This window comes from Thunnus thynnus, chromosome 6 (assembly GCF_963924715.1).
Source record: "Thunnus thynnus chromosome 6, fThuThy2.1, whole genome shotgun sequence".
In the NCBI taxonomy this organism is placed as follows: Eukaryota; Metazoa; Chordata; class Actinopteri; order Scombriformes; family Scombridae; genus Thunnus; species Thunnus thynnus.
In genome coordinates this window covers 28,940,362-28,958,865 of record NC_089522.1, presented here as the reverse complement: position 1 = coordinate 28,958,865, position 18,504 = coordinate 28,940,362, and the positions used below count along the sequence as shown (strand labels likewise).

General features: G+C 39.8%; 4 protein-coding genes across 4 annotated transcripts; all 4 read right to left on the bottom strand.

Annotated features, from left to right (window-relative positions):
• Positions 1-1,456: 1,456 nt before the first annotated feature.
• LOC137185044 (P2Y purinoceptor 1-like) lies at positions 1,457-3,283 on the bottom strand. Its single transcript, XM_067593259.1, has one exon. The coding sequence runs from the start codon at positions 3,108-3,110 to the stop codon at positions 2,127-2,129; it is 984 nt and encodes a 327-aa protein (XP_067449360.1). The 5' UTR covers positions 3,111-3,283; the 3' UTR covers positions 1,457-2,126.
• A 7,182-nt stretch (positions 3,284-10,465) lies between these two features.
• Positions 10,466-12,105, bottom strand: LOC137185040 (P2Y purinoceptor 1-like). Its single transcript, XM_067593256.1, has one exon. The coding sequence runs from the start codon at positions 11,889-11,891 to the stop codon at positions 10,911-10,913; it is 981 nt and encodes a 326-aa protein (XP_067449357.1). The 5' UTR covers positions 11,892-12,105; the 3' UTR covers positions 10,466-10,910.
• Positions 12,106-13,193: 1,088 nt separating this feature from the next.
• LOC137185039 (P2Y purinoceptor 1-like) lies at positions 13,194-15,013 on the bottom strand. Its single transcript, XM_067593255.1, has one exon. The coding sequence runs from the start codon at positions 14,457-14,459 to the stop codon at positions 13,476-13,478; it is 984 nt and encodes a 327-aa protein (XP_067449356.1). The 5' UTR covers positions 14,460-15,013; the 3' UTR covers positions 13,194-13,475.
• A 135-nt stretch (positions 15,014-15,148) lies between these two features.
• LOC137185038 (P2Y purinoceptor 1-like) lies at positions 15,149-17,294 on the bottom strand. The gene has a single exon (XM_067593254.1). It carries the CDS (start codon positions 17,070-17,072, stop codon positions 16,086-16,088), a length of 987 nt encoding a protein of 328 aa, XP_067449355.1. The 5' UTR covers positions 17,073-17,294; the 3' UTR covers positions 15,149-16,085.
• Positions 17,295-18,504: the final 1,210 nt, after the last annotated feature.

Sequence of the window (18,504 nt, the reverse complement as noted above, 5' to 3'; positions counted from 1 at the left end):
TAAATGCAATAAAAATTAAAAAAGAGGGTTCAGTTCAGAGTCTTTGCAAAAATAAAATAAGCGTAATGGCATCAGGGCGGCAATCTGTTCCAGCCACATTTCAGCAGAGGGAAATCTTGCAATTTTCATGGAGCACCCATGCTCCCCCCTCTGCCTGATCACATGACACACTGGTGAGAGCTGAAAACTGCTGCAAATGCACTTACTTTGGACTGAAATTGCTCCAGAAGTACAAAAGTCATCACAACACAGAATGCAACTTTGAAAATTTGAAGTTTTGTGAGGGTACAGCAAAAATAAAATAAGCGTAATGGTTCCCAAATCCCAAGTCAACTTCTCCAGCGGCATCAGGGCAGCAATCTGTTCCAGCCACATTTCAGCAGAGGGAAATCTTGCAATTTTCAGTCAGTCAGACAGTGAGTCAATCAGACAGTGACTCCGTCAGTCAGACAGTCAGTCAGTCAGACTAACCTTCCATCCTTCCACAGGGCCCAGTGCAGCGTGTTGCTGTGACTCTTCTCTCTACAGACGTGAAAAACCTCATTCACAGTATTTACAACAGTGAATAATCGGCCATTTCAATTGTAAAAGTTAAGACACATGATACAACTTCAAGGTGTTTCTTTCAAACCATGTCACATCACTTTATTAACATTTTAAATGAAGATGCTAAACATTTGTACGAAATCAGAAAGTCATAAGAAAAACAAAGCATGGAGCTCATCATCCCCATCCGTTTACTCTTCATAAAACACTACACCATCAGAAACGGGAGTGTGAGCAGATACAAAATATCAGCAAGACTAAGGTTCAGAACAAAAACATTGACATGTCCCAGTTTTTTCCATTTATGCAGCAAAGACTTCAATCCTCATCCATTAGCTACCAGACCAACAATGAATACTGAGATGAAAACAGGACAAAATTGACACAAGGACAAGATGTGTTATTCATTTTGTCTTCTGAAAAGAAATGAGTTCAAACCCTTTCCTTATAAGAAGGGGAAGAGAACGTGACCAACCATGTTCCTGTTTGAAGCATTGCTGTTTCACATGCAGATTTGAGGTCACAGATAAATCTGTGGGCAAAATTTCACAAGACATGTGTGCATGCTTTGTCTATTTGCTTGCTTGTTCACAACCACTGCTCATTATCATATCATTTGAAAAGCACAATAGAATTTTTTTTACAACATACCACAGTGGATGTGGTCTCTAGGTTCTTGGAAACTGTGGTGATTTCTAAAAGTAGACATATCTTTTGAAAATCTTTACACAGGAGTGAACAGACAGTGGACGTTCACATGACCTGCTTAAGTGTAAAACATTGTTTTATATAGTTAGTGCCATGATATAACAATATTTTAAGGTTGAACGTTTTAAATCAAAAAACAAGATTATCTCACTTTCTTGGAAATAGAGTTTTTGGAGTGCAGGTCTAGCACTTAAAGTACAGTTGTATGATGTTATGCATATCATGTAAGATGTTATTCATAAGTGTGCAAACAGTTTGGGTGATTCAGTTTTTCACCCACACAAATTAGAAAGTAAGAGTCTCCCTCTGGTGGTTCCTACTTCAGAGAAAACGCTGCAAGCCTTTCTGAACAATCATAATAACATATTGAGACTTGAAGATTCAGAGAATTTATTATTTAAGTGATTTTTAATTTTTTTTTCTGCATTTATAAACACAATTTTCCACATATACAAGTCTGAATTATGCTCAGATGACACAACAGCATGGTCATATATAAACTTGAACAATATTCTAATTCGATTAACCTTTTGTTATTTTATTCATTGTTAACTGTCTTTCATGCTAAACATTCAGTATAATCACACAAATTTAAATATTAGCATGAATGAAATCTTACTTGCAATCTGTTGCAAAGTCAAAGGTTTGGTGGTTACATAAGCTGCATATTGCAAACACAGAACTACTAGGCAAGGCAAGTTTATTTATGTAGCACATTTCAGCAACAAAGCAATTCAAAGTACACTACTACTGCTGAGACAATGAAAATTAAAGGGTCAAATATGAAATTAAAAACATTATTATTTTTAAGAAACATTTACAAATATATACTAATGTCTGATATGTTACTGGAAAAACACATTTTTCATGTATTAAACTTCATCTGTGATTTGATTCATGGGCACACTACCAGAGTCTGTTGGAGGTGGACGTCTGAATATCTGACGAGCTCGCTGGAGCAGCTGTCTGAGCTGAGAACGGATATCTTCATTTCCATGCAGATAAACCAGAGGGTTTAGAGCACTGTTCAGACACACAAGTCCACGACTTATCTGATGAGCAAAGTAGACTCCATTAGACCATTCACGGCATTTCTTCTGTTCTAATAAAACTCTTGACCAGAGGTTGAGGTTCTTCAACACATGATAGGGGATGTAACAAACAGAGAAGAGAACAATCAAGATGAGCAATAATCTCAAGCATCTCTTTTTCAGTACCTTGTCAATGGTATTTTTGCAGCAGAGAATGACAATCACATGTCCATAGCAGCCCAGTGTGATGAGGAATGGGAGACAAAACCCAGTAAGTGTCCATCCAAAGCTGTATTTCAGGTAATCCTCAACATATGTCTTATGGGTGGTATCGTAGCATTTAGGCTTGTTTTCAGATGTCTTGGTGTAGAAGATGTCCGGAAGACTTTGAACGCTCACCAACAGCCAAACCATGACTGAAATAGCCACAGAGTGGGTGACAGATAATCTTCCTATCATTCTCACAGGGTGGACAATGGCCAGGTACCTGTACACACTTATACAAGTAAGGAACCCAATGCTGCCATATGAATTCAAGTTGAAGCAGAATCTTGTTATCTTGCAGAAAGTATCTCCAAAGATCCAAATCTCCTCCTTAAAATAGTACACCATCAGAAATGGGAGAGTGAGCAGATACAAAATATCTGCAAGACCAAGGTTCAGAACAAAAACATTGATGATCTTAAGTTTCTTCCAGTTGTGCAACAAAGACTTCAATCCCCATCCATTAGCCACCAGACCAACGATGAATACTAAGATGAAAACAGGAGGCAGGAATCTGCTTGTAAAGTCAAAGCTGATACGTTGACAAGTTGTGTTATTCATTGTTGGTGTAATTCCTTCCCTCGGTGAGTGTGTGAAACAGAATAACAATACAGCAGTTCAGAAAAGACGTCCTGTTTTAAGCCTTGGCCTCTGAATATTAGATATGTGTTTCTGCACCTGTGAGTTTACAGGAAATGGACCCTAAAAATTTCATTGGTTGACTCGTTGGTTTTTTTTAAAACAAAGACAGGTACTGTGTTAGTCGATAAGCTATAAGAGTAACATGAGGTTACAGGTTTCTACTGTCTGGTTGGGTTTTGTATGGTTTACCGCTTCCTGCAGTAAAGCATGTTTGTATTTTAGCTGTGAGTTGATTGTATTGTTCTTATATGTTATCAGTATACAGTAATATAACAAGAAACGTTTGATTTGTATGGAAGTGTACCTCTGATTATCTCAAATGTTGTCATTAATAGCTTTATTTTCTGGTGATCAAATCATTTAGCTTTGTAAATCAGTAATAAGCCTTTTAATAATAACAGTATTTGGTTTAGATACACTCCAACCAAAAACATTGTTCAAAAATTGACAACCCAAATATTGTACTATTTGGAAATGGCCTATTTCAGATCTATAGCAATTATAAATTATGTCTTTGGCATGAATAAAGAGAGTTACAAAATACATCTTTTAAAAATAATGGTCTAAGATCTTGAGAGTTGAAACTGTTTCTCTGTAGATTTCTAGCCACACTAGTAGCATAGCTCTCACTGGCCAGCAGCCGCAATGCAGCAGGAACCTCTGTGTGTGTTTGTATGTGAGCAAGTGCACGTACATACAGCGGAGGATGGCGGTGGGGTTGACTGATTGGGAGTGAGAGATAGTACAAACATGGTACAAAACACAATGTTAGAGATCTTTTATATAATTATAAGAAGTGTAAGTGAAGAAAAAGACATCACCTGCAATAGTCTTGTACCGCGAGCACCAGGGTGTTGACTGCAGCTCATTTAATGGCCACAGATGTCACTAGTGAGAGGGAATTTCTGACAGAACCTTTAATTCTAATCACAACATGGCATAATGTGACAAGGATGTATGGATGTCATACATTGTTATTTTTTATTTAACATGCACATACTTGATCCATACCTGCTTTGCATGGGATGTGCGATGACAATAATAGTCCCCCTGAACTTTAGTGCTACTGAGATCTGTCACCTACAATCACTTTACCTCACAGTAAACTATTAACACTAACATATACTAATATAAATTCTCTGTCAGCGACATTCAGAGACAACATGAGGTACTGAGTATATTGTTGTGTCACACTGGATGTAGCAGGATCAACAGGAATATATTTATTTATTTTAAAAAATCACCCCAGTAAAGGGACACTTTGTCTCTAAGAGGCCAAACGGGCAGGTGCTCAAGCCCCCTTCGAGGTCCCTCTGTGCATGTGCCTGACCTTGTCAGTGGTATTTCACAACACAGAATACAACTTTGAAAATTAAAGTTTTGTGAACGTTTTAAAGTTTGAATGGGGTCTGCTTTCACCAATCACACAATAGCAAAAGACAAACAATCCCAACAGTCAACTTCTCCAGCAGCATCAGGGCGGCAATCTGTTCCAGCCACATTTCAACAGAGGGAAATCTTGCAATTTTCAGGCCAATGGTAGCACTGAAGTCAGTCAGTCAGTCAGTCAGTCAGTCAGACTAACCTGCCATCCTTCCACAGGGCCCAATTTGCGACTTCAAATGTTAAGACACATGATACAACTTCAAGGTGTTTCTTTAAAACAATACAAAATATCAGCAAGACTAAGGTTCAGAACAAAAACATTGACATGTCCCAGTTTTTTCCATTTCTGCAGCAAAGACTTCAATCCTCATCCATTAGCTACCAGACCAACGATGAATACTGAGATAAAAACAAGAGGCAGAAATCTGTGTTCAAAGACAAAATTGACACGAGGACAAGATGTGTTATTCATTCTGTCTTCTGGAAAGAAATTAGCTCAAACCCTTTCCTTATAAGAGGTGGAAGAGAATGTGACCAACCATGTTCCTCTTTGAAGCATTGCTGTTTCACATGCAGATTTGAGATCACAGATAAATCTGTGGATAAAAAAGATGTGCGTGCATGCTTTGTCCATTTGCTTGCTTGTTCACAACCACTGCTCATTATCATATCATTTGAAAAGCACAATAGAAAAATATTTACGACACACCACAGTGGATGTGGTCTCTAGATTCTTGGAAACTGTGGTGATTTCTAAAAGTAGACTTATTTTTTTAAAAGTCTTTACACAGGTTTGAAGAGACAGTGGACGTTCACATGACCTGCTTAAGTGTAAAACATGGTTTTATATATGCGGCAGAGTGATCCCTCCACAGTTGGTTGGGAGTTTTTTTTTTCTCTTGCCTCCTTCTCCACCCGGTACCGCCCACTGATACCTGTAGGCACTCAACTAATTGCGGCCTGGTGTTGGGATTAAGTCACTGCACTGTCATTCCCTTGCTGCTGTCTTTGTGTGACGAGCTGCTGGCTGAACGAGGGCCATTAGTATTTGCAGCGGGGCTGTGCTGGACTTTGGCCTCCCTCCGGTGTCTGTAAGGTGAGCTTTTGCCCAGCTTTCTGGTAGGAGCGTGCCTTGTATAGGTAGCTTAATTTCTGCTTGTTGTTGTGCTGTAGTGGAGCCTGTCTCTTGGCCTGCTGGAAGCTCACAGCGGGATTGTTGTGCTCCGAACTGGTGTGTGGGGAAGTGTGGGCAATTTATCGCTGCTGTCAGCGTGTTTGGGCTGCGGCAGTCACAGAAACTCTCCTCCTGGTACCTGAGAGGCTGCACCTCTGCTTGCTGGTGAGTGTTTTATTCTGCATTTTCTGCATGATATAGTTAGTAACTATTAACATTATGTGGGTATTTACTGTCCAGGCTGCATCCCGCGGCATCCTGCTGCCCTCCAGCCTGGGCTGCTGTTCTGGTGTTGCTGCTGTTCTCCTCCATTTCACTGCTGTTACGACGCAATCTCTGCTGCTGCTACGCTGTAACCTGGTCTACTGCACATCATTTATGATGTATCGACCACTGGTGTCATAGCGACCAGAGGAGTGTATAGTTTGTTGCTTTATTAATTTGGTTAAGCTTTTTGTTCATTTTCTTTAACTTTTCCTTATGTTTAATTAATTTCTCTTTTTTTTCTTTTGCTTATCGTATTTCTTGTGCTTTTTTTAGTTTAGTTTAGTTTAGAGAGCTAAAGCAGTTGGTGCGTCGTCAGCCCACTGCTACCTTACTGGAGGTTAGAGCTGAAGCAATTAGGTGGGAGCGAGAGGGGCTACCTGGGGGTGCTAGGGAGCGTAGTCATTCTCTTCCGTCTATGTATGGTCTGCAGTGTGGGGTGCAGAGTTCTCCTCATCTGGCTCTGGTCCTGGTTTCGCTCCTAATGTGGCTTGACCTTCTCGTCAGTCGGAAAACTGATGCCCACTGAGCTGTTGAGCCACAGCTTAGATGGGGAGTCGACAGGCTCACAGGAAGGGACTATTGATAGGTTGATGTCATCCTGCCCACACCTCGATGTTTCGATGGGAGATGTTACATGGTGTCTACTGTAACTTGAGCTTCTTTTTGGAGCACTTTGCTCCCTGGGGCCATGATCACCTCCAGTCATGTCACTGGCTGCAGCTTCGGGCAGCTAATGGTCTTGCCATCCCCTACATTGGTTATCTCGAGCTGGATGTGGCCTGTGCAGCAAGGTGTTTCGTCGTTGCGGCGTTCTGGTGGTGAGGGACCCACCTGGGTCCTCCTCTGCTGTCCCTGGAATCCTGGGGATGAACGTCATCCGACGTTGCTACCAGGAGCTCTTTGGTGCTTCTGGAGGCACAGATCATCAGGAATAGCAGTAGTCCCCATGCCTCCCCGATTGTGCTGGTTCGGAAGAAGGATGGCAGTCTACACATGTGCGTAGACTTTTGACTTCTGAATAGCAAGACGAGGTAGGATGCCTTTCCCTTACCTCGGCTCGAAGAAAGCCTTGATGCTCTTTCTGATGCCTGCTGCTTTTCCACTCTGGCTTTGGCCAGCGGGTATAACCAGGTTCCAGTGGCCGGGCAGGACAAGCCAGAAACCACTTTCTGCACCCCTTTTAGTCTCTTCAAGTGGAACCGGATGCCATTCGGGTTGTGCAATGCCCCAAGCACCTTTCAGCGGTCAATGCAGAGGAAGTTTGTGGATCAGCAGTGCCAATCTTTGCTATTATACCTTGATGACATCATCGTGTTTTCCTCTTCCATCTCACAGCACTTGCAGAGACTAGAAGTGGTTCTTGCTCAACTACAGAACGAGGGCTGGAAGGCAAAACTGGAAAAGTGTGCTTTCCTTCAGAAAAAGGTAAATTACCTTGGCCACATCATTGCAGGTGAGGGCGTGTCCACCGATCCTGCCAAGATTGAGGCGGTGGCTAAGTGGCAGCGCCCTCGGCAAGTGACTGAGCTGCGTACCTTTTTGGGATTTGCCAGCTATTATAGGAGCTTTGTGGAGGGCTTTGCCAAGCTGGCAGGCCCTCTGCATAAGTTGGTGGCACAGCTGGCAGGCAGCCCGTCCAAATGCAGGCAAAAGCAGGACCTTGGTTCTGCATGGACCCCCCAGTGTGAGGAAAGCTTTGAGGCCTTGAAAGCCAAGTTGGTGTCAGCCCCCGTGTTGGTCTATGCAGACTTCTGATGCTAGTCGCAGTGGTCTTGGGGTGATCTTGTCTCAGGAGACAGAAGGTGTTGTCAGGCCCATTGCTTATGCCAGCCGTGGTCTACGGCCTTCTGAGCGCAACATGAACAACTACAGTTCCATGAAACTGAAATTTCTGGCCCTCAGGTGAGCAATGACCGAGAAATTTCGAGTGTATCTGTTGGGGCATAAATGTGTTGTATTTACTGACAACAATCCACTGAGTCATCTCCAATCTGCCAAACTGAGGGCCACTGAGCATCGGTGGGCTGCCCAACTTGCTGCTTTCGACTTTGAACTTAAGCACAGGACTGGCCGTAGCAATGGTAATGCCGATGCACTCTCCCAGCAGTACGTATCAGGTTCCAGCATAGCTGAGCAGGCTTTGCCTGGTACTCCCGTCCCGTCTCATCTCCAGCAAGCCATTTTTTCAGAGTCACTGGTGCCTGTAACACAATCTGTGGTGTCCGCCCTCCCATTCCACTCACCTTCAGACATCCATGCCTTGCAGGAGGCTGATCCCCTTCTGAAGGAAGTCTTGGGTTTTTGGAGATAGCGGGCTCTCCCAACCCCAGAGGAGAGGAGACAACTCTCCCATCCCACCTTGGCGCTTCTGCGCCAATGGGGTCATTTGGTTGAACGAGGGGGGGTTCTTTATCGTTGTGTCTTTCGTTCAGATGGGGGGGGAAGAAACCCTCCATCTTCTCTTGCCTGCCACCTTGAAGCAGGAGACCCTTAACCAGCTCCACCAGGGCATCGATTGCACCTCTGAGCTGGTGCGACAGCATTACTACTGGCCAGGAATGTGCTCGGACATTAAACAGTGGGTCCAGGAATGTAAGCGCTGTCAGATTGCAAAAGATTCAGGGCCAGCGTCACACAGCTATATGGGCCATCTACTATCATCTAGGCCAAATGAAATTGTGGTGCTAGATTTCACCCTGTTGGAGCCATCCCAAAATGGGCTTGAAAACATTTTGGTGATGACTGACGTCTTCAGCAAGTACACTGTAGCTGTCCCAACTCGAGATCAGCGGGCTGCTACTGTGGCACAAGTCTTGCTGAATGAGTGGTTTTTCAAATTTGGTGTTCCTGGTCGTGTCCACTCTGACCAGGGCCGAAGTTTTGAGAGTGCGCTAATCCACCAGCTCTGTAGCCTGTATGGTGTGGAGAAATCCCGCACTACCCCCTACCACCCTGCGGGGAATAGGCAATGTGAGCGGTTTAATCGGACCCTCCACAATCTGCTGTGCACTCTGCCGTCATCAAGGAAACGGGACGGGGCTTCCTGCCTCCCACAGGTGCTTTTCTGCTATAATGCTACCTCACACCAGGTCACCGGGAAGTGTCCCTTCTTTCTGATGTTTGGTCGCCAACCCAGACTTCCTATTGACTTCCTTCTGGGTTGGGTTCAGGACCCTGTACCAGGGTCATTTTCTTCCTTATGTTTAATTTATTTTCTCTTTATTTTCTTTTGCTTATCTTATTTCTTGTGCTTTAGTTTAATTTGTTAAATTGTACTGACTTCTTTTTTTTTCTAAATTCAATTTTGTTTTCAATTTGACTTTGACTTTGTTTTTTTGTTTTTTTTTGTTTGACTGTTCCTCCACAATGTGGTTGACCTTTTTGGTTTTGAGTGAAATTACTTTGCCAGCTATAGGATGGATTGCCATGAAACCTGTTTAGATATTCATGGTCTCAAGAGGAAGAATCTCAATCACTTTGGTAACCCTCTGACTTTTCCTACAGAACCACAAAGTTTGCACTTATCCATTGAAGTATCTCAACATCTGCTGTACGGATTGGAACAAAATTTGGTACAAACATTCATGATCCCCAGAAGATGACTCTCATTGACTTTAGTGATCCTCTGACTTTTCACCTAGCACCATCATCAGGTCAAAATTTCAATACTTCGATTTACCTGCAAATACTTGCAAAAATAATAACATTCCCATCACCTTTTGCTATACATTGTGTTTTGTACTAATTAAGTCTTATAGTCTTGTTTATTGGTCATTATGAAAATATCACCTTTGATGAAACTTTTGACCAATAATGATTAATTACTTCATAGTAATGTTTGTCCCCACATGTGCTGTAGGTGTACAACATGTGCTATTCTGGTTTATAGTATTTTCATCTGATCATCTGATAATCAACTGATTATTCTGACTATAGGTTTAAATTGCTGAGCTTAAAATAAGTGTCAAAGCATACTGCAGGTCATGAAACAGACATGTCCCTTGTATCTAAGTAAAAACATAACCCCAAATAAGATAAAAATGGCAAATTAAGACAAGGCAAGTGGTACTGAGTTGAATTGAGTCAAACACCCCTGCATAGTCAGTATAATATAATTTGAACTCAAAACAAGACAGACAAGATTTTAAATCAAAATACAAGATTATCTCACTTTCTTGGAAATAGAGTTTTTGGAGTGCAGTTTTAGCACTTAAAGTACAGTTGTATGATGTTATGCAAGATGTTATTCATGAGTGTGCAAACAGTTTGGGTGATCCAGTTTTTCACCCACACAAATGAGAAAGTAAGAGTCTCCCTCTGGTGGTTCCTACTTCAGAGAAAACACTGCAAGCCTTTTTGAATAATCATAATAACATATTGAGACTTGAAGATTTAGAGAATTTATTATTTCAGTGATTTTTAATTTTTTTTTTCTGCATATATAAACACAATTTTCCACATATACAAGTCTGAATTATACTCAGATGACAACAACAGCATGGTCATATATAAACAGTATTCTAATTTGATTAACCTTTTGTTATTTTATTCATTGTTAACTGTCTTTCATGCTAAACATTGTGTCAGTATAATCACACAAATTTATATATTAGCATGAATGAAATCTTACTTGCAATCTGTTGCAAAGTCAAAGGTTTGGTGGTTACATAAGCTGCATATTGCAAACACAGAACTACTAGGCAAGGCAAGTTTATTTATGTAGCACATTTCAGCAACAAAGCAATTCAAAGTACATTACGACTGATGAGACAATGAAAATTAAAGGGACAAATATGGAATTAAAATCATAATTGTTACTTTTGAGAAACATTTACAAATATATACTAATATTTAACATGTTCCTGGAAAAACATATTTTTCATATATTATACCTAATCTGTGATTTGATTCATGGGCACACTACCAGAGTCTGTTGGAGGTGGATGTCTGAACATCTGACGAGCTTGCTGGAGCAGCTGTCTGAGCTGAGCAGTAATATCTTCATTTCCATGAAGATAAACCAGAGGGTTGAGGGCACTGTTCAGACACACAAGTCCACGACTTATCTGACGAGCAATGTAGACTCTATTAGACCACTCATGGCATTTCTTCTGTTCTAATAAAGCTCTTGACCAGAGGTTGAGGTTTCTCAATACATGATAGGGGATGTAACAAACAGAGAAGAGAACAATCAAGATCAACAACAACTTCAAACTTCTCTGTTTCTGTACCTTGTCAATGGTATTTTTGCGGCAGAGAATGACAATCACATGTCCATAGCAGCCCAGTGTGATGAGGAATGGGATACAAAACCCAGTGAGTGTCCATCCGAGGCTGTATTTCAGGTAATCCTCAACATATGTCTTATCGGTGGTATCGTAGCATTTCCCAGGCCTGTTTCCAAATGTCTTGATGTAGAACATGTCTGGAAGACTTTGAACGCTCACCAACAGCCAAACCATGACTGAAATAGCCACAGAGTGGGTGACAGTTAATCTTCCCATCATTCTCACTGGATGGACAATGGCCAGGTACCTGTACACACTTATACAAGTAAGGAATCCAATGCTGCCATATAAATTCAGGTTGAAGCAGAATCTTGTTATCTTGCAGAATGTATCTCCAAAGATCCAAGTACTCTTCATAAAATAGTACACCATCAGAAACGGGAGTGTGAGCAGATACAAAATATCTGCAAGACCAAGGTTCAGAACAAAAACATTGATAATCTTAAGTTTCTTCCAGTTATGCAGCAAATAGTTCAGTCCCCATCCATTAGCCCCCAGACCAACAATGAATACTAAGATGAAAACAGTTGGCAGAAATCTGCTTGGAAAGTCAAAGTTGATTCGTTGACAAGATGTGTTATTCATTGTTGGTGTAATTCCTTCCCTTGGTAAGTGTGTGAAACAGAATAACAGTTCAGCAGTTCAGAGAAGACTTCCTGTTTTAAGCCTTGGCCTCTGAATATTAGATATGTGTTTCTGCACCTGCAAAATTTCATTGGTTGACTCGTTTGCCTTTTTTGAGAACTGAAAATAGAGAGTGAGTCCATGCTCAAACCAAGTCACAGCTTAGACTGCAATGACAGGCTAATATGTACTTGTCTGTCTTTATTTTTATGACTCCTCTAACAATACCTTTAGGTAAATGAAAACTGAAGTTTAACTCTAGTTTAGTAGCCTATGTGTGTAGCACCATTTCTAACATGAGGGCATTAAATATTTAAATTCATTAATTAGAAAATAGCTACAATTTCATTTCTCTTCAACCCTGATCAACAATTATATGCAAATATCAATTTATCCTCCCCTATCTTTACTTAAACCTGAGAAAGTTAGTTGGAAATGTTTAGCACATTACATTTCACCACTTTATATCAGAAAGGCTACAGTTTTTACTAGTGACCACACAAAGTTTCACACTACATATTGGAAATTATTTCTGTATCATGTAGTCAGCAGAAGTTCTTTAGTGCAGGACTACATGATAATTTTACTCACTTTCAGCAAAGTCATTATTTAACATAACTAAGACAGGTACTGTGTTAGTTGATAAGCTATTAGAGTAACACGATGTGTCAGGTTTCTACTGTCTGGTAGGGTTTTGTAAGGTTTACCACTTCCTGCAGTAAAGCATGTTCCTATTTTAGATGTGAGTTGATTGTATTGTTCTTATATGTTATCAGTATACAGTAATATAACAAGAAATGTTTGATTTGTATGGCAGTGTACCTCTGATTATCTCAAATTTTCTGGTGATCAAATCATTTAGCTTTGGAAATCAGTAATAAGCCTTTTAATAATAACAGTGTTTGGTTTGGTTACACTCCAACCAAAAATGTTGTTCAAATTTGAAAACCCAAATATTGTACTAATTGGTAATGGCCTATTTCAAATCTATAGCAATTATAAATTATGTCTTTAGCATGAATAAAGAGAGTTACAGAATACATCTTTTAAAAATAATGGTCTAATATCTTGAGAGTTGATAATGTTTCTCCGTAGATTTCTAGCCACACTAGCAGCATAGCTCTCACTAGCCAGCAGCCACAATGCAGCAGGAACCTCTGCGTGTGTTTGTATGTGAGCAAGTACATGTACATACAGCGGAGAATGGCGGTGGGGCTGACTGACTGGGAGTGAGAGATGTTTTGCTCAAACATGGTGCAAATTTAACTATTAGCATGAATGAAATCTTTCTTGCAATCTGTTGCAAAGTCAATGGTTTGGTGGTTACATAAGCTGCATATTGCAAACACAGAACTACTAGGCAAGGCAAGTTTATTTATGTAGCACATTTCAGCAACAAAGCAATTCAAAGTACACTACTACTGCTGAGACAATGAAAATTAAAGGGACAAATATGGAATTAAAAACATTATTGTTACTTTTAGAAACATTTACAAATATATATCAATACTTAACATGTTATTGGAAAAATATATTTATCATGTATTAAACTTCATCTGTGATTTTATTCATGGGCACACTACCAGAGTCTGTTGGAGGCCGACGTCTGAACATCTGACGAGCTCGCTGGAGCAGCTGTCTGAGCTGAGCAGTAATATGTTCATTTCCATGAAGATAAACCAGAGGGTTTAGAGCACTGTTCAGACACACAAGTCCACGACTTATCTGATGAACAATGTAGACTCCATTAGACCATTCATGGCATATCCCCTGATTGTTAAGAACTCTCGACCAGAGGTTGAGGTTCTTGAATACATGATCGGGGATGTAACAAACAGAGAAGAGAACAATCAAGATGAACAACAACTTCAAACTTCTCCTTTTCAGTACCTCGTCAGTGGTATTTCTGCGGCAGAGAACAACAATCACATGTCCATAGCAGCCCAGTGTGATGAGGAATGGGATACAAAACCCAGTAAGTGTACATCCGAGGCTGTATTTCAGGTAATCCTCAACATATGTATCATTGGTGGTTTCGTCACATTCAGTCTTGTTTTCAGATGTCTTGATGTAGAACATGTCTGGAAGACTTTGGACACTCACCACCAGCCAAATCATGACTGAAATAGCCACAGAGTGGGTGACAGTTAATCTTCCCCTCGCTCTCATTGGATGGACAATGGCCAGGTACCTGTACACACATATACAAGTAAGGAATCCAATGCTGCCATGTAAATTCAGGTTGAAGCAGAATCTTGTTATCTTGCAGAATGCATCTCCAAAGATCCATTTTGTCTCCATAAAATAGTACACCATCAGAAATGGGAGTGTGAGCAGATACAAAATATCTGCAAGACCAAGGTTCAGAACAAAAACATTGATGTCCCCCAGTTTCTTCCAGTTGTGCAGCAAAGACTTCAGTCCCCATCCATTAGCCACCAGACCAACGATGAATACTAAGATGAAAACAGGAGGCAGGAATCTGCTTGGAAAGTCGAAGTTGACACGTTGACAAGTTGTGTTATTCATTGTTGGTGTAATTCCTTCCCTCGGTGAGTGTGTGAAACAGAATAACAGTTCAGCAGTTCAGAAAAGACTTCCTGTTTTAAGCCTTGGCCTCTGAATATTAGATATGTGTTTCTGCACCTACAAGTTTACAGGAAATGGACCTTAAAATGTCATTGGTTGACTTGTTTGTCTTTTTTTTTTAAACTAAAAATAGAAAGTGAATCAATGCTCAAACCAAGTCACAGCTTAGACTGCAATAACAAGCTAATATGTACTTGTCTGTCTTTATTTTTGTGACTCCTCTAACAATACCTTTTGATAAATGAAAACTGAAGTTTAACTCTAGTTTAGTAGCCTATGTGTGTGGCACCATTTCTAACATGAGGGCATTAAATATTTAAATTCATTAAATGGAACATAGCTATAATTTCATTTCATTTCATTTATATTCAAACTTGATCAATGATTATTTGCAAATATCAATTTATCCTCCTCTATCTTTACTTAAACCTGAGAAAGTTAGTTGGAAATGTTTAGCACATTACATTTAACCACTTTATATCAGAAAGGCTGCAGTTCTTACTAGTGACCACACAAAGTTTCACACTACATATTGGAAATTATTTCTGTATCATGTAGTCAGCAGAAGTTCTATAGTGCAGGACTACATGATAATTTTACTCACTTTCAGTAAAGTCATTATTTAACATAACTAAGACAGGTACTGTGTTAGTCAATAAACTATTAGAGTAACACGATGTGTCAGGTTTCCACTGTCTGGTTGGGTTTTGTATGGTTTACCGCTTCCTGCAGTAAAGCATGTTTGTATTTTAGCTGTGAATTGATTGTATTGTTCTTATATGTTATCAGTATACAGTAATATAACAAGAAATGTTTGATTTGTATGGCAGTGTACCTCTGATTATCTCAAATTTTCTGGTTATCAAATCATTTAGCTTTGTAAATCAGTAATAAGCCTTTTAATAGTAACAGTGTTGTTTGGTTTAGATACACTCCAACCAAAAATGTTGTTCAAAATTTGAAAACCCAAATATTGTACTAATTGGTAATGGCCTATTTCAAATCTATAGTAATTATAAATTATGTCTTTAGCATGAATAAAGAGAGTTACAGAAGACATCTTTTAAAAATAATGGTCTAAGATCTTGAGACTTGAGACTGTTTCTCGGTAGATTTCTAGCCGCACTAGCAGCATAGCTCTCACTGGCCAGCAGCCACAATGCAGCAGGAACCTCTGTGTGTGTTTGTATGTGAGCAAGTGCACGTACATACAGCAGGGGATGGCGGTGGGGCTGACTGACTGGGAGTGAGAGATGTTTTGCTCAAACATGGTGCAAATTTAAATATTAGCATGAATGAAATCTTTCTTGCAATCTGTTGCAAAGTCAATGGTTTGGTGGTTACATAAGCTGCATATTGCAAACACAGAACTACTAGGCAAGGCAAGTTTTGTAGTATTTATGTAGCACATTTCAGCAACAAAGCAATTCAAAGTACACTACTACTGCTGAGACAATGAAAATTAAAGGGACAAATATGAAATTAAAATCATTATTACTTTTGAGGGACATTTACAAATATATACTAATATTTAACATGCTATTGGAAAAATACATTTTTCATGTATTAAACTTCATCTGTGAGTTCTGTCATGGGCACACTACCAGAGTCTGTTGGAGGTGGATGTCTGAACATCTGACGAGCTCGCTGGAGCAGCTGTCTGAGCTGAGAACGAATATCTTCATTTCCATGAAGATAAACCAGAGGGTTTAGAGCACTGTTCAGACACACAAGTCCACGACTTATCTGATGAGCAATGTAGACTCCATTAGACCATTCACGGCATTTATGATGTTTTGATAAAACTCTTGACCAGAGGATGAGGTTCTTCAATACATGATAGGGGATGTAACAAACAGAGAAGAGAACAATCAAGATCAACAACAACTTCAAACTTCTCTGTTTTTGTACCTTGTCAATGGTATTTTTGCGGCAGAGAATGACAATCACATGTCCATAGCAGCCCAGTGTGATGAGGAATGGGAGACAAAACCCAGTGAGTGTCCATCCGAGGCTGTATTTCAGGTAATCCTCAACATATCTGCTATGGGTGGTATCATAGCATTTCCCAGGTTTGTTTCCAGATGTTTTGGTGTAGAACATGTCTGGAAGACTTTGAATGCTCACCAATAGCCAAACCATGATTGAAATAGCCACAGAATGGGTAATAGTTAATCTTCCCATCATTCTCACTGGATGGACAATGGCCAGGTACCTGTACACACTTATACAAGTAAGGAATCCAATGCTGCCATATAAATTCAGGTTGAAGCAGAATCTTGTTATCTTGCAGAATGCATCTCCAAAGATCCAAGTACTCTTCATAAAATAGTACACCATCAGAAATGGGAGTGTGAGCAGATACAAAATATCTGCAAGACCAAGGTTCAGAACAAAAACATTGATGATCTTAAGTTTCTTCCAGTTGTGCAGCAAAGACTTCAGTCCCCATCCATTAGCCACCAGACCAACAATGAATACTAAGATGAAAACAGGAGGCAGGAATCTGCTTGTAAAGTCAAAGCTGACATGTTGACAAGATGTGTTATTCATTGTTAGTGTAATTCCTTCCCTCGGTGAATGTGTGAAACAGAATAATAGTACAACAGTACTGAGAAGACTTCCTGTTTTAAGCCTTGGCTTTTGAATATTAGATATGTGTTTCTGCACCTGCGAGTTTACAGGAAATGGACCCGTAAAATTTCATTGGTTGACTCGTTGGTTATTTTTATTAAAACTAAAAATAGAAAGTGAGTCCATGCTCAAACCAAGTCACAGCTTAGACTGCAATGACAGGCTAAGTTTAACTCTAGTTTAGTAGCCTATGTGTGTGGCACCATTTCTAACATGAGGGCATTAAATATTTAAATTTATTAATTAGAAAATAGCTATAATTTCATTTCTCTTCAAACCTGATCAATGATTATATGCAAATATCAATTTATCCTCCCCTATCTTTACTTAAACCTGAGAAAGTTAGTTGGAAATGTTTAGCACATTACATTTCACCACTTTATATCAGAAAGGCTGCAGTTCTTACTAGTGACCACACAAAGTTTCACACTACATATTGGAAATTATTTCTGTATCATGTAGTCAGCAGAAGTTCTATAGTGCAGGACTACATGATAATTTTACTCACTTTCAGTAAAGTCATTATTTAACATAACTAAGACAGGTACTGTGTTAGTTGATAAACTATTAGAGTAACACGAGGTGTCAGGTTTCTACTGTCTGGTTGGGTTTTGTATGGTTTACCGCTTCCTTTGGTAAAGCATGTTTCTATTTAAGCTGTGAGTTGATTGTATTATTCTGATATGTTATCAATATACAGTAATATAAAAAGATATGTGATTATCTCAATGTTGTCATTAAGAGCTTTATTTTCTAGTGATCAAATCATTTAGCTTTGTAGATCAGTAATAAGCCTTTTCAATAATAACAGTGTTTGGTTTGGATACACTCCAACCAAAAATGTTCAAAAATTTGACAACCCAAATATTGTACTAATTGGAAATGGCTTATTCCCAATCTATTATAAGCAATTATAAATTAAGAGAGTAATAAAGAGAGTTACAGAAGACATCTTTTAAAAATAATGGTCTAAGATCTTGAGAGTTGAGACTGTTTCTCTGTAGATTTCTAGCCACACTAGCAGCATAGCTCTCACTGGCCAGCAGCCACAATGCAGCAGGAACCTCTGTGTGTGTTTGTATGTGAGCAAGTGCACGTACATACAGAAGGGGATGGCGGTGGGGCTGACTGATTGGGAGTGAGAGATGCTTTGCTCAAACATGGTGCAAAACACAATATTAGAGATCTTTTATGTAAGTATAAGAAGTGTAAGTGAGGAAAAAGTCATCACCTGTAGTAATCTCGTGCCCCGAGCACCAGTGTGTTGACTGCAGCTCATTTAATGGCCACAGATGTCACTAGTGAGAAGGAATTTCTGACAGAACCTTTAATTCTAATCACAACATGGCAT

What these genes read in the sequence shown, in the direction of transcription:
- LOC137185044 (XM_067593259.1), bottom strand. Translation starts at nt 3,110, where the DNA reads ATGAATAACACAACTTGTCAACGTATCAGCTTTGACTTTACAAGCAGA.
- LOC137185040 (XM_067593256.1), bottom strand. Translation starts at nt 11,891, where the DNA reads ATGAATAACACATCTTGTCAACGAATCAACTTTGACTTTCCAAGCAGA.
- LOC137185039 (XM_067593255.1), bottom strand. Translation starts at nt 14,459, where the DNA reads ATGAATAACACAACTTGTCAACGTGTCAACTTCGACTTTCCAAGCAGA.
- LOC137185038 (XM_067593254.1), bottom strand. Translation starts at nt 17,072, where the DNA reads ATGAATAACACATCTTGTCAACATGTCAGCTTTGACTTTACAAGCAGA.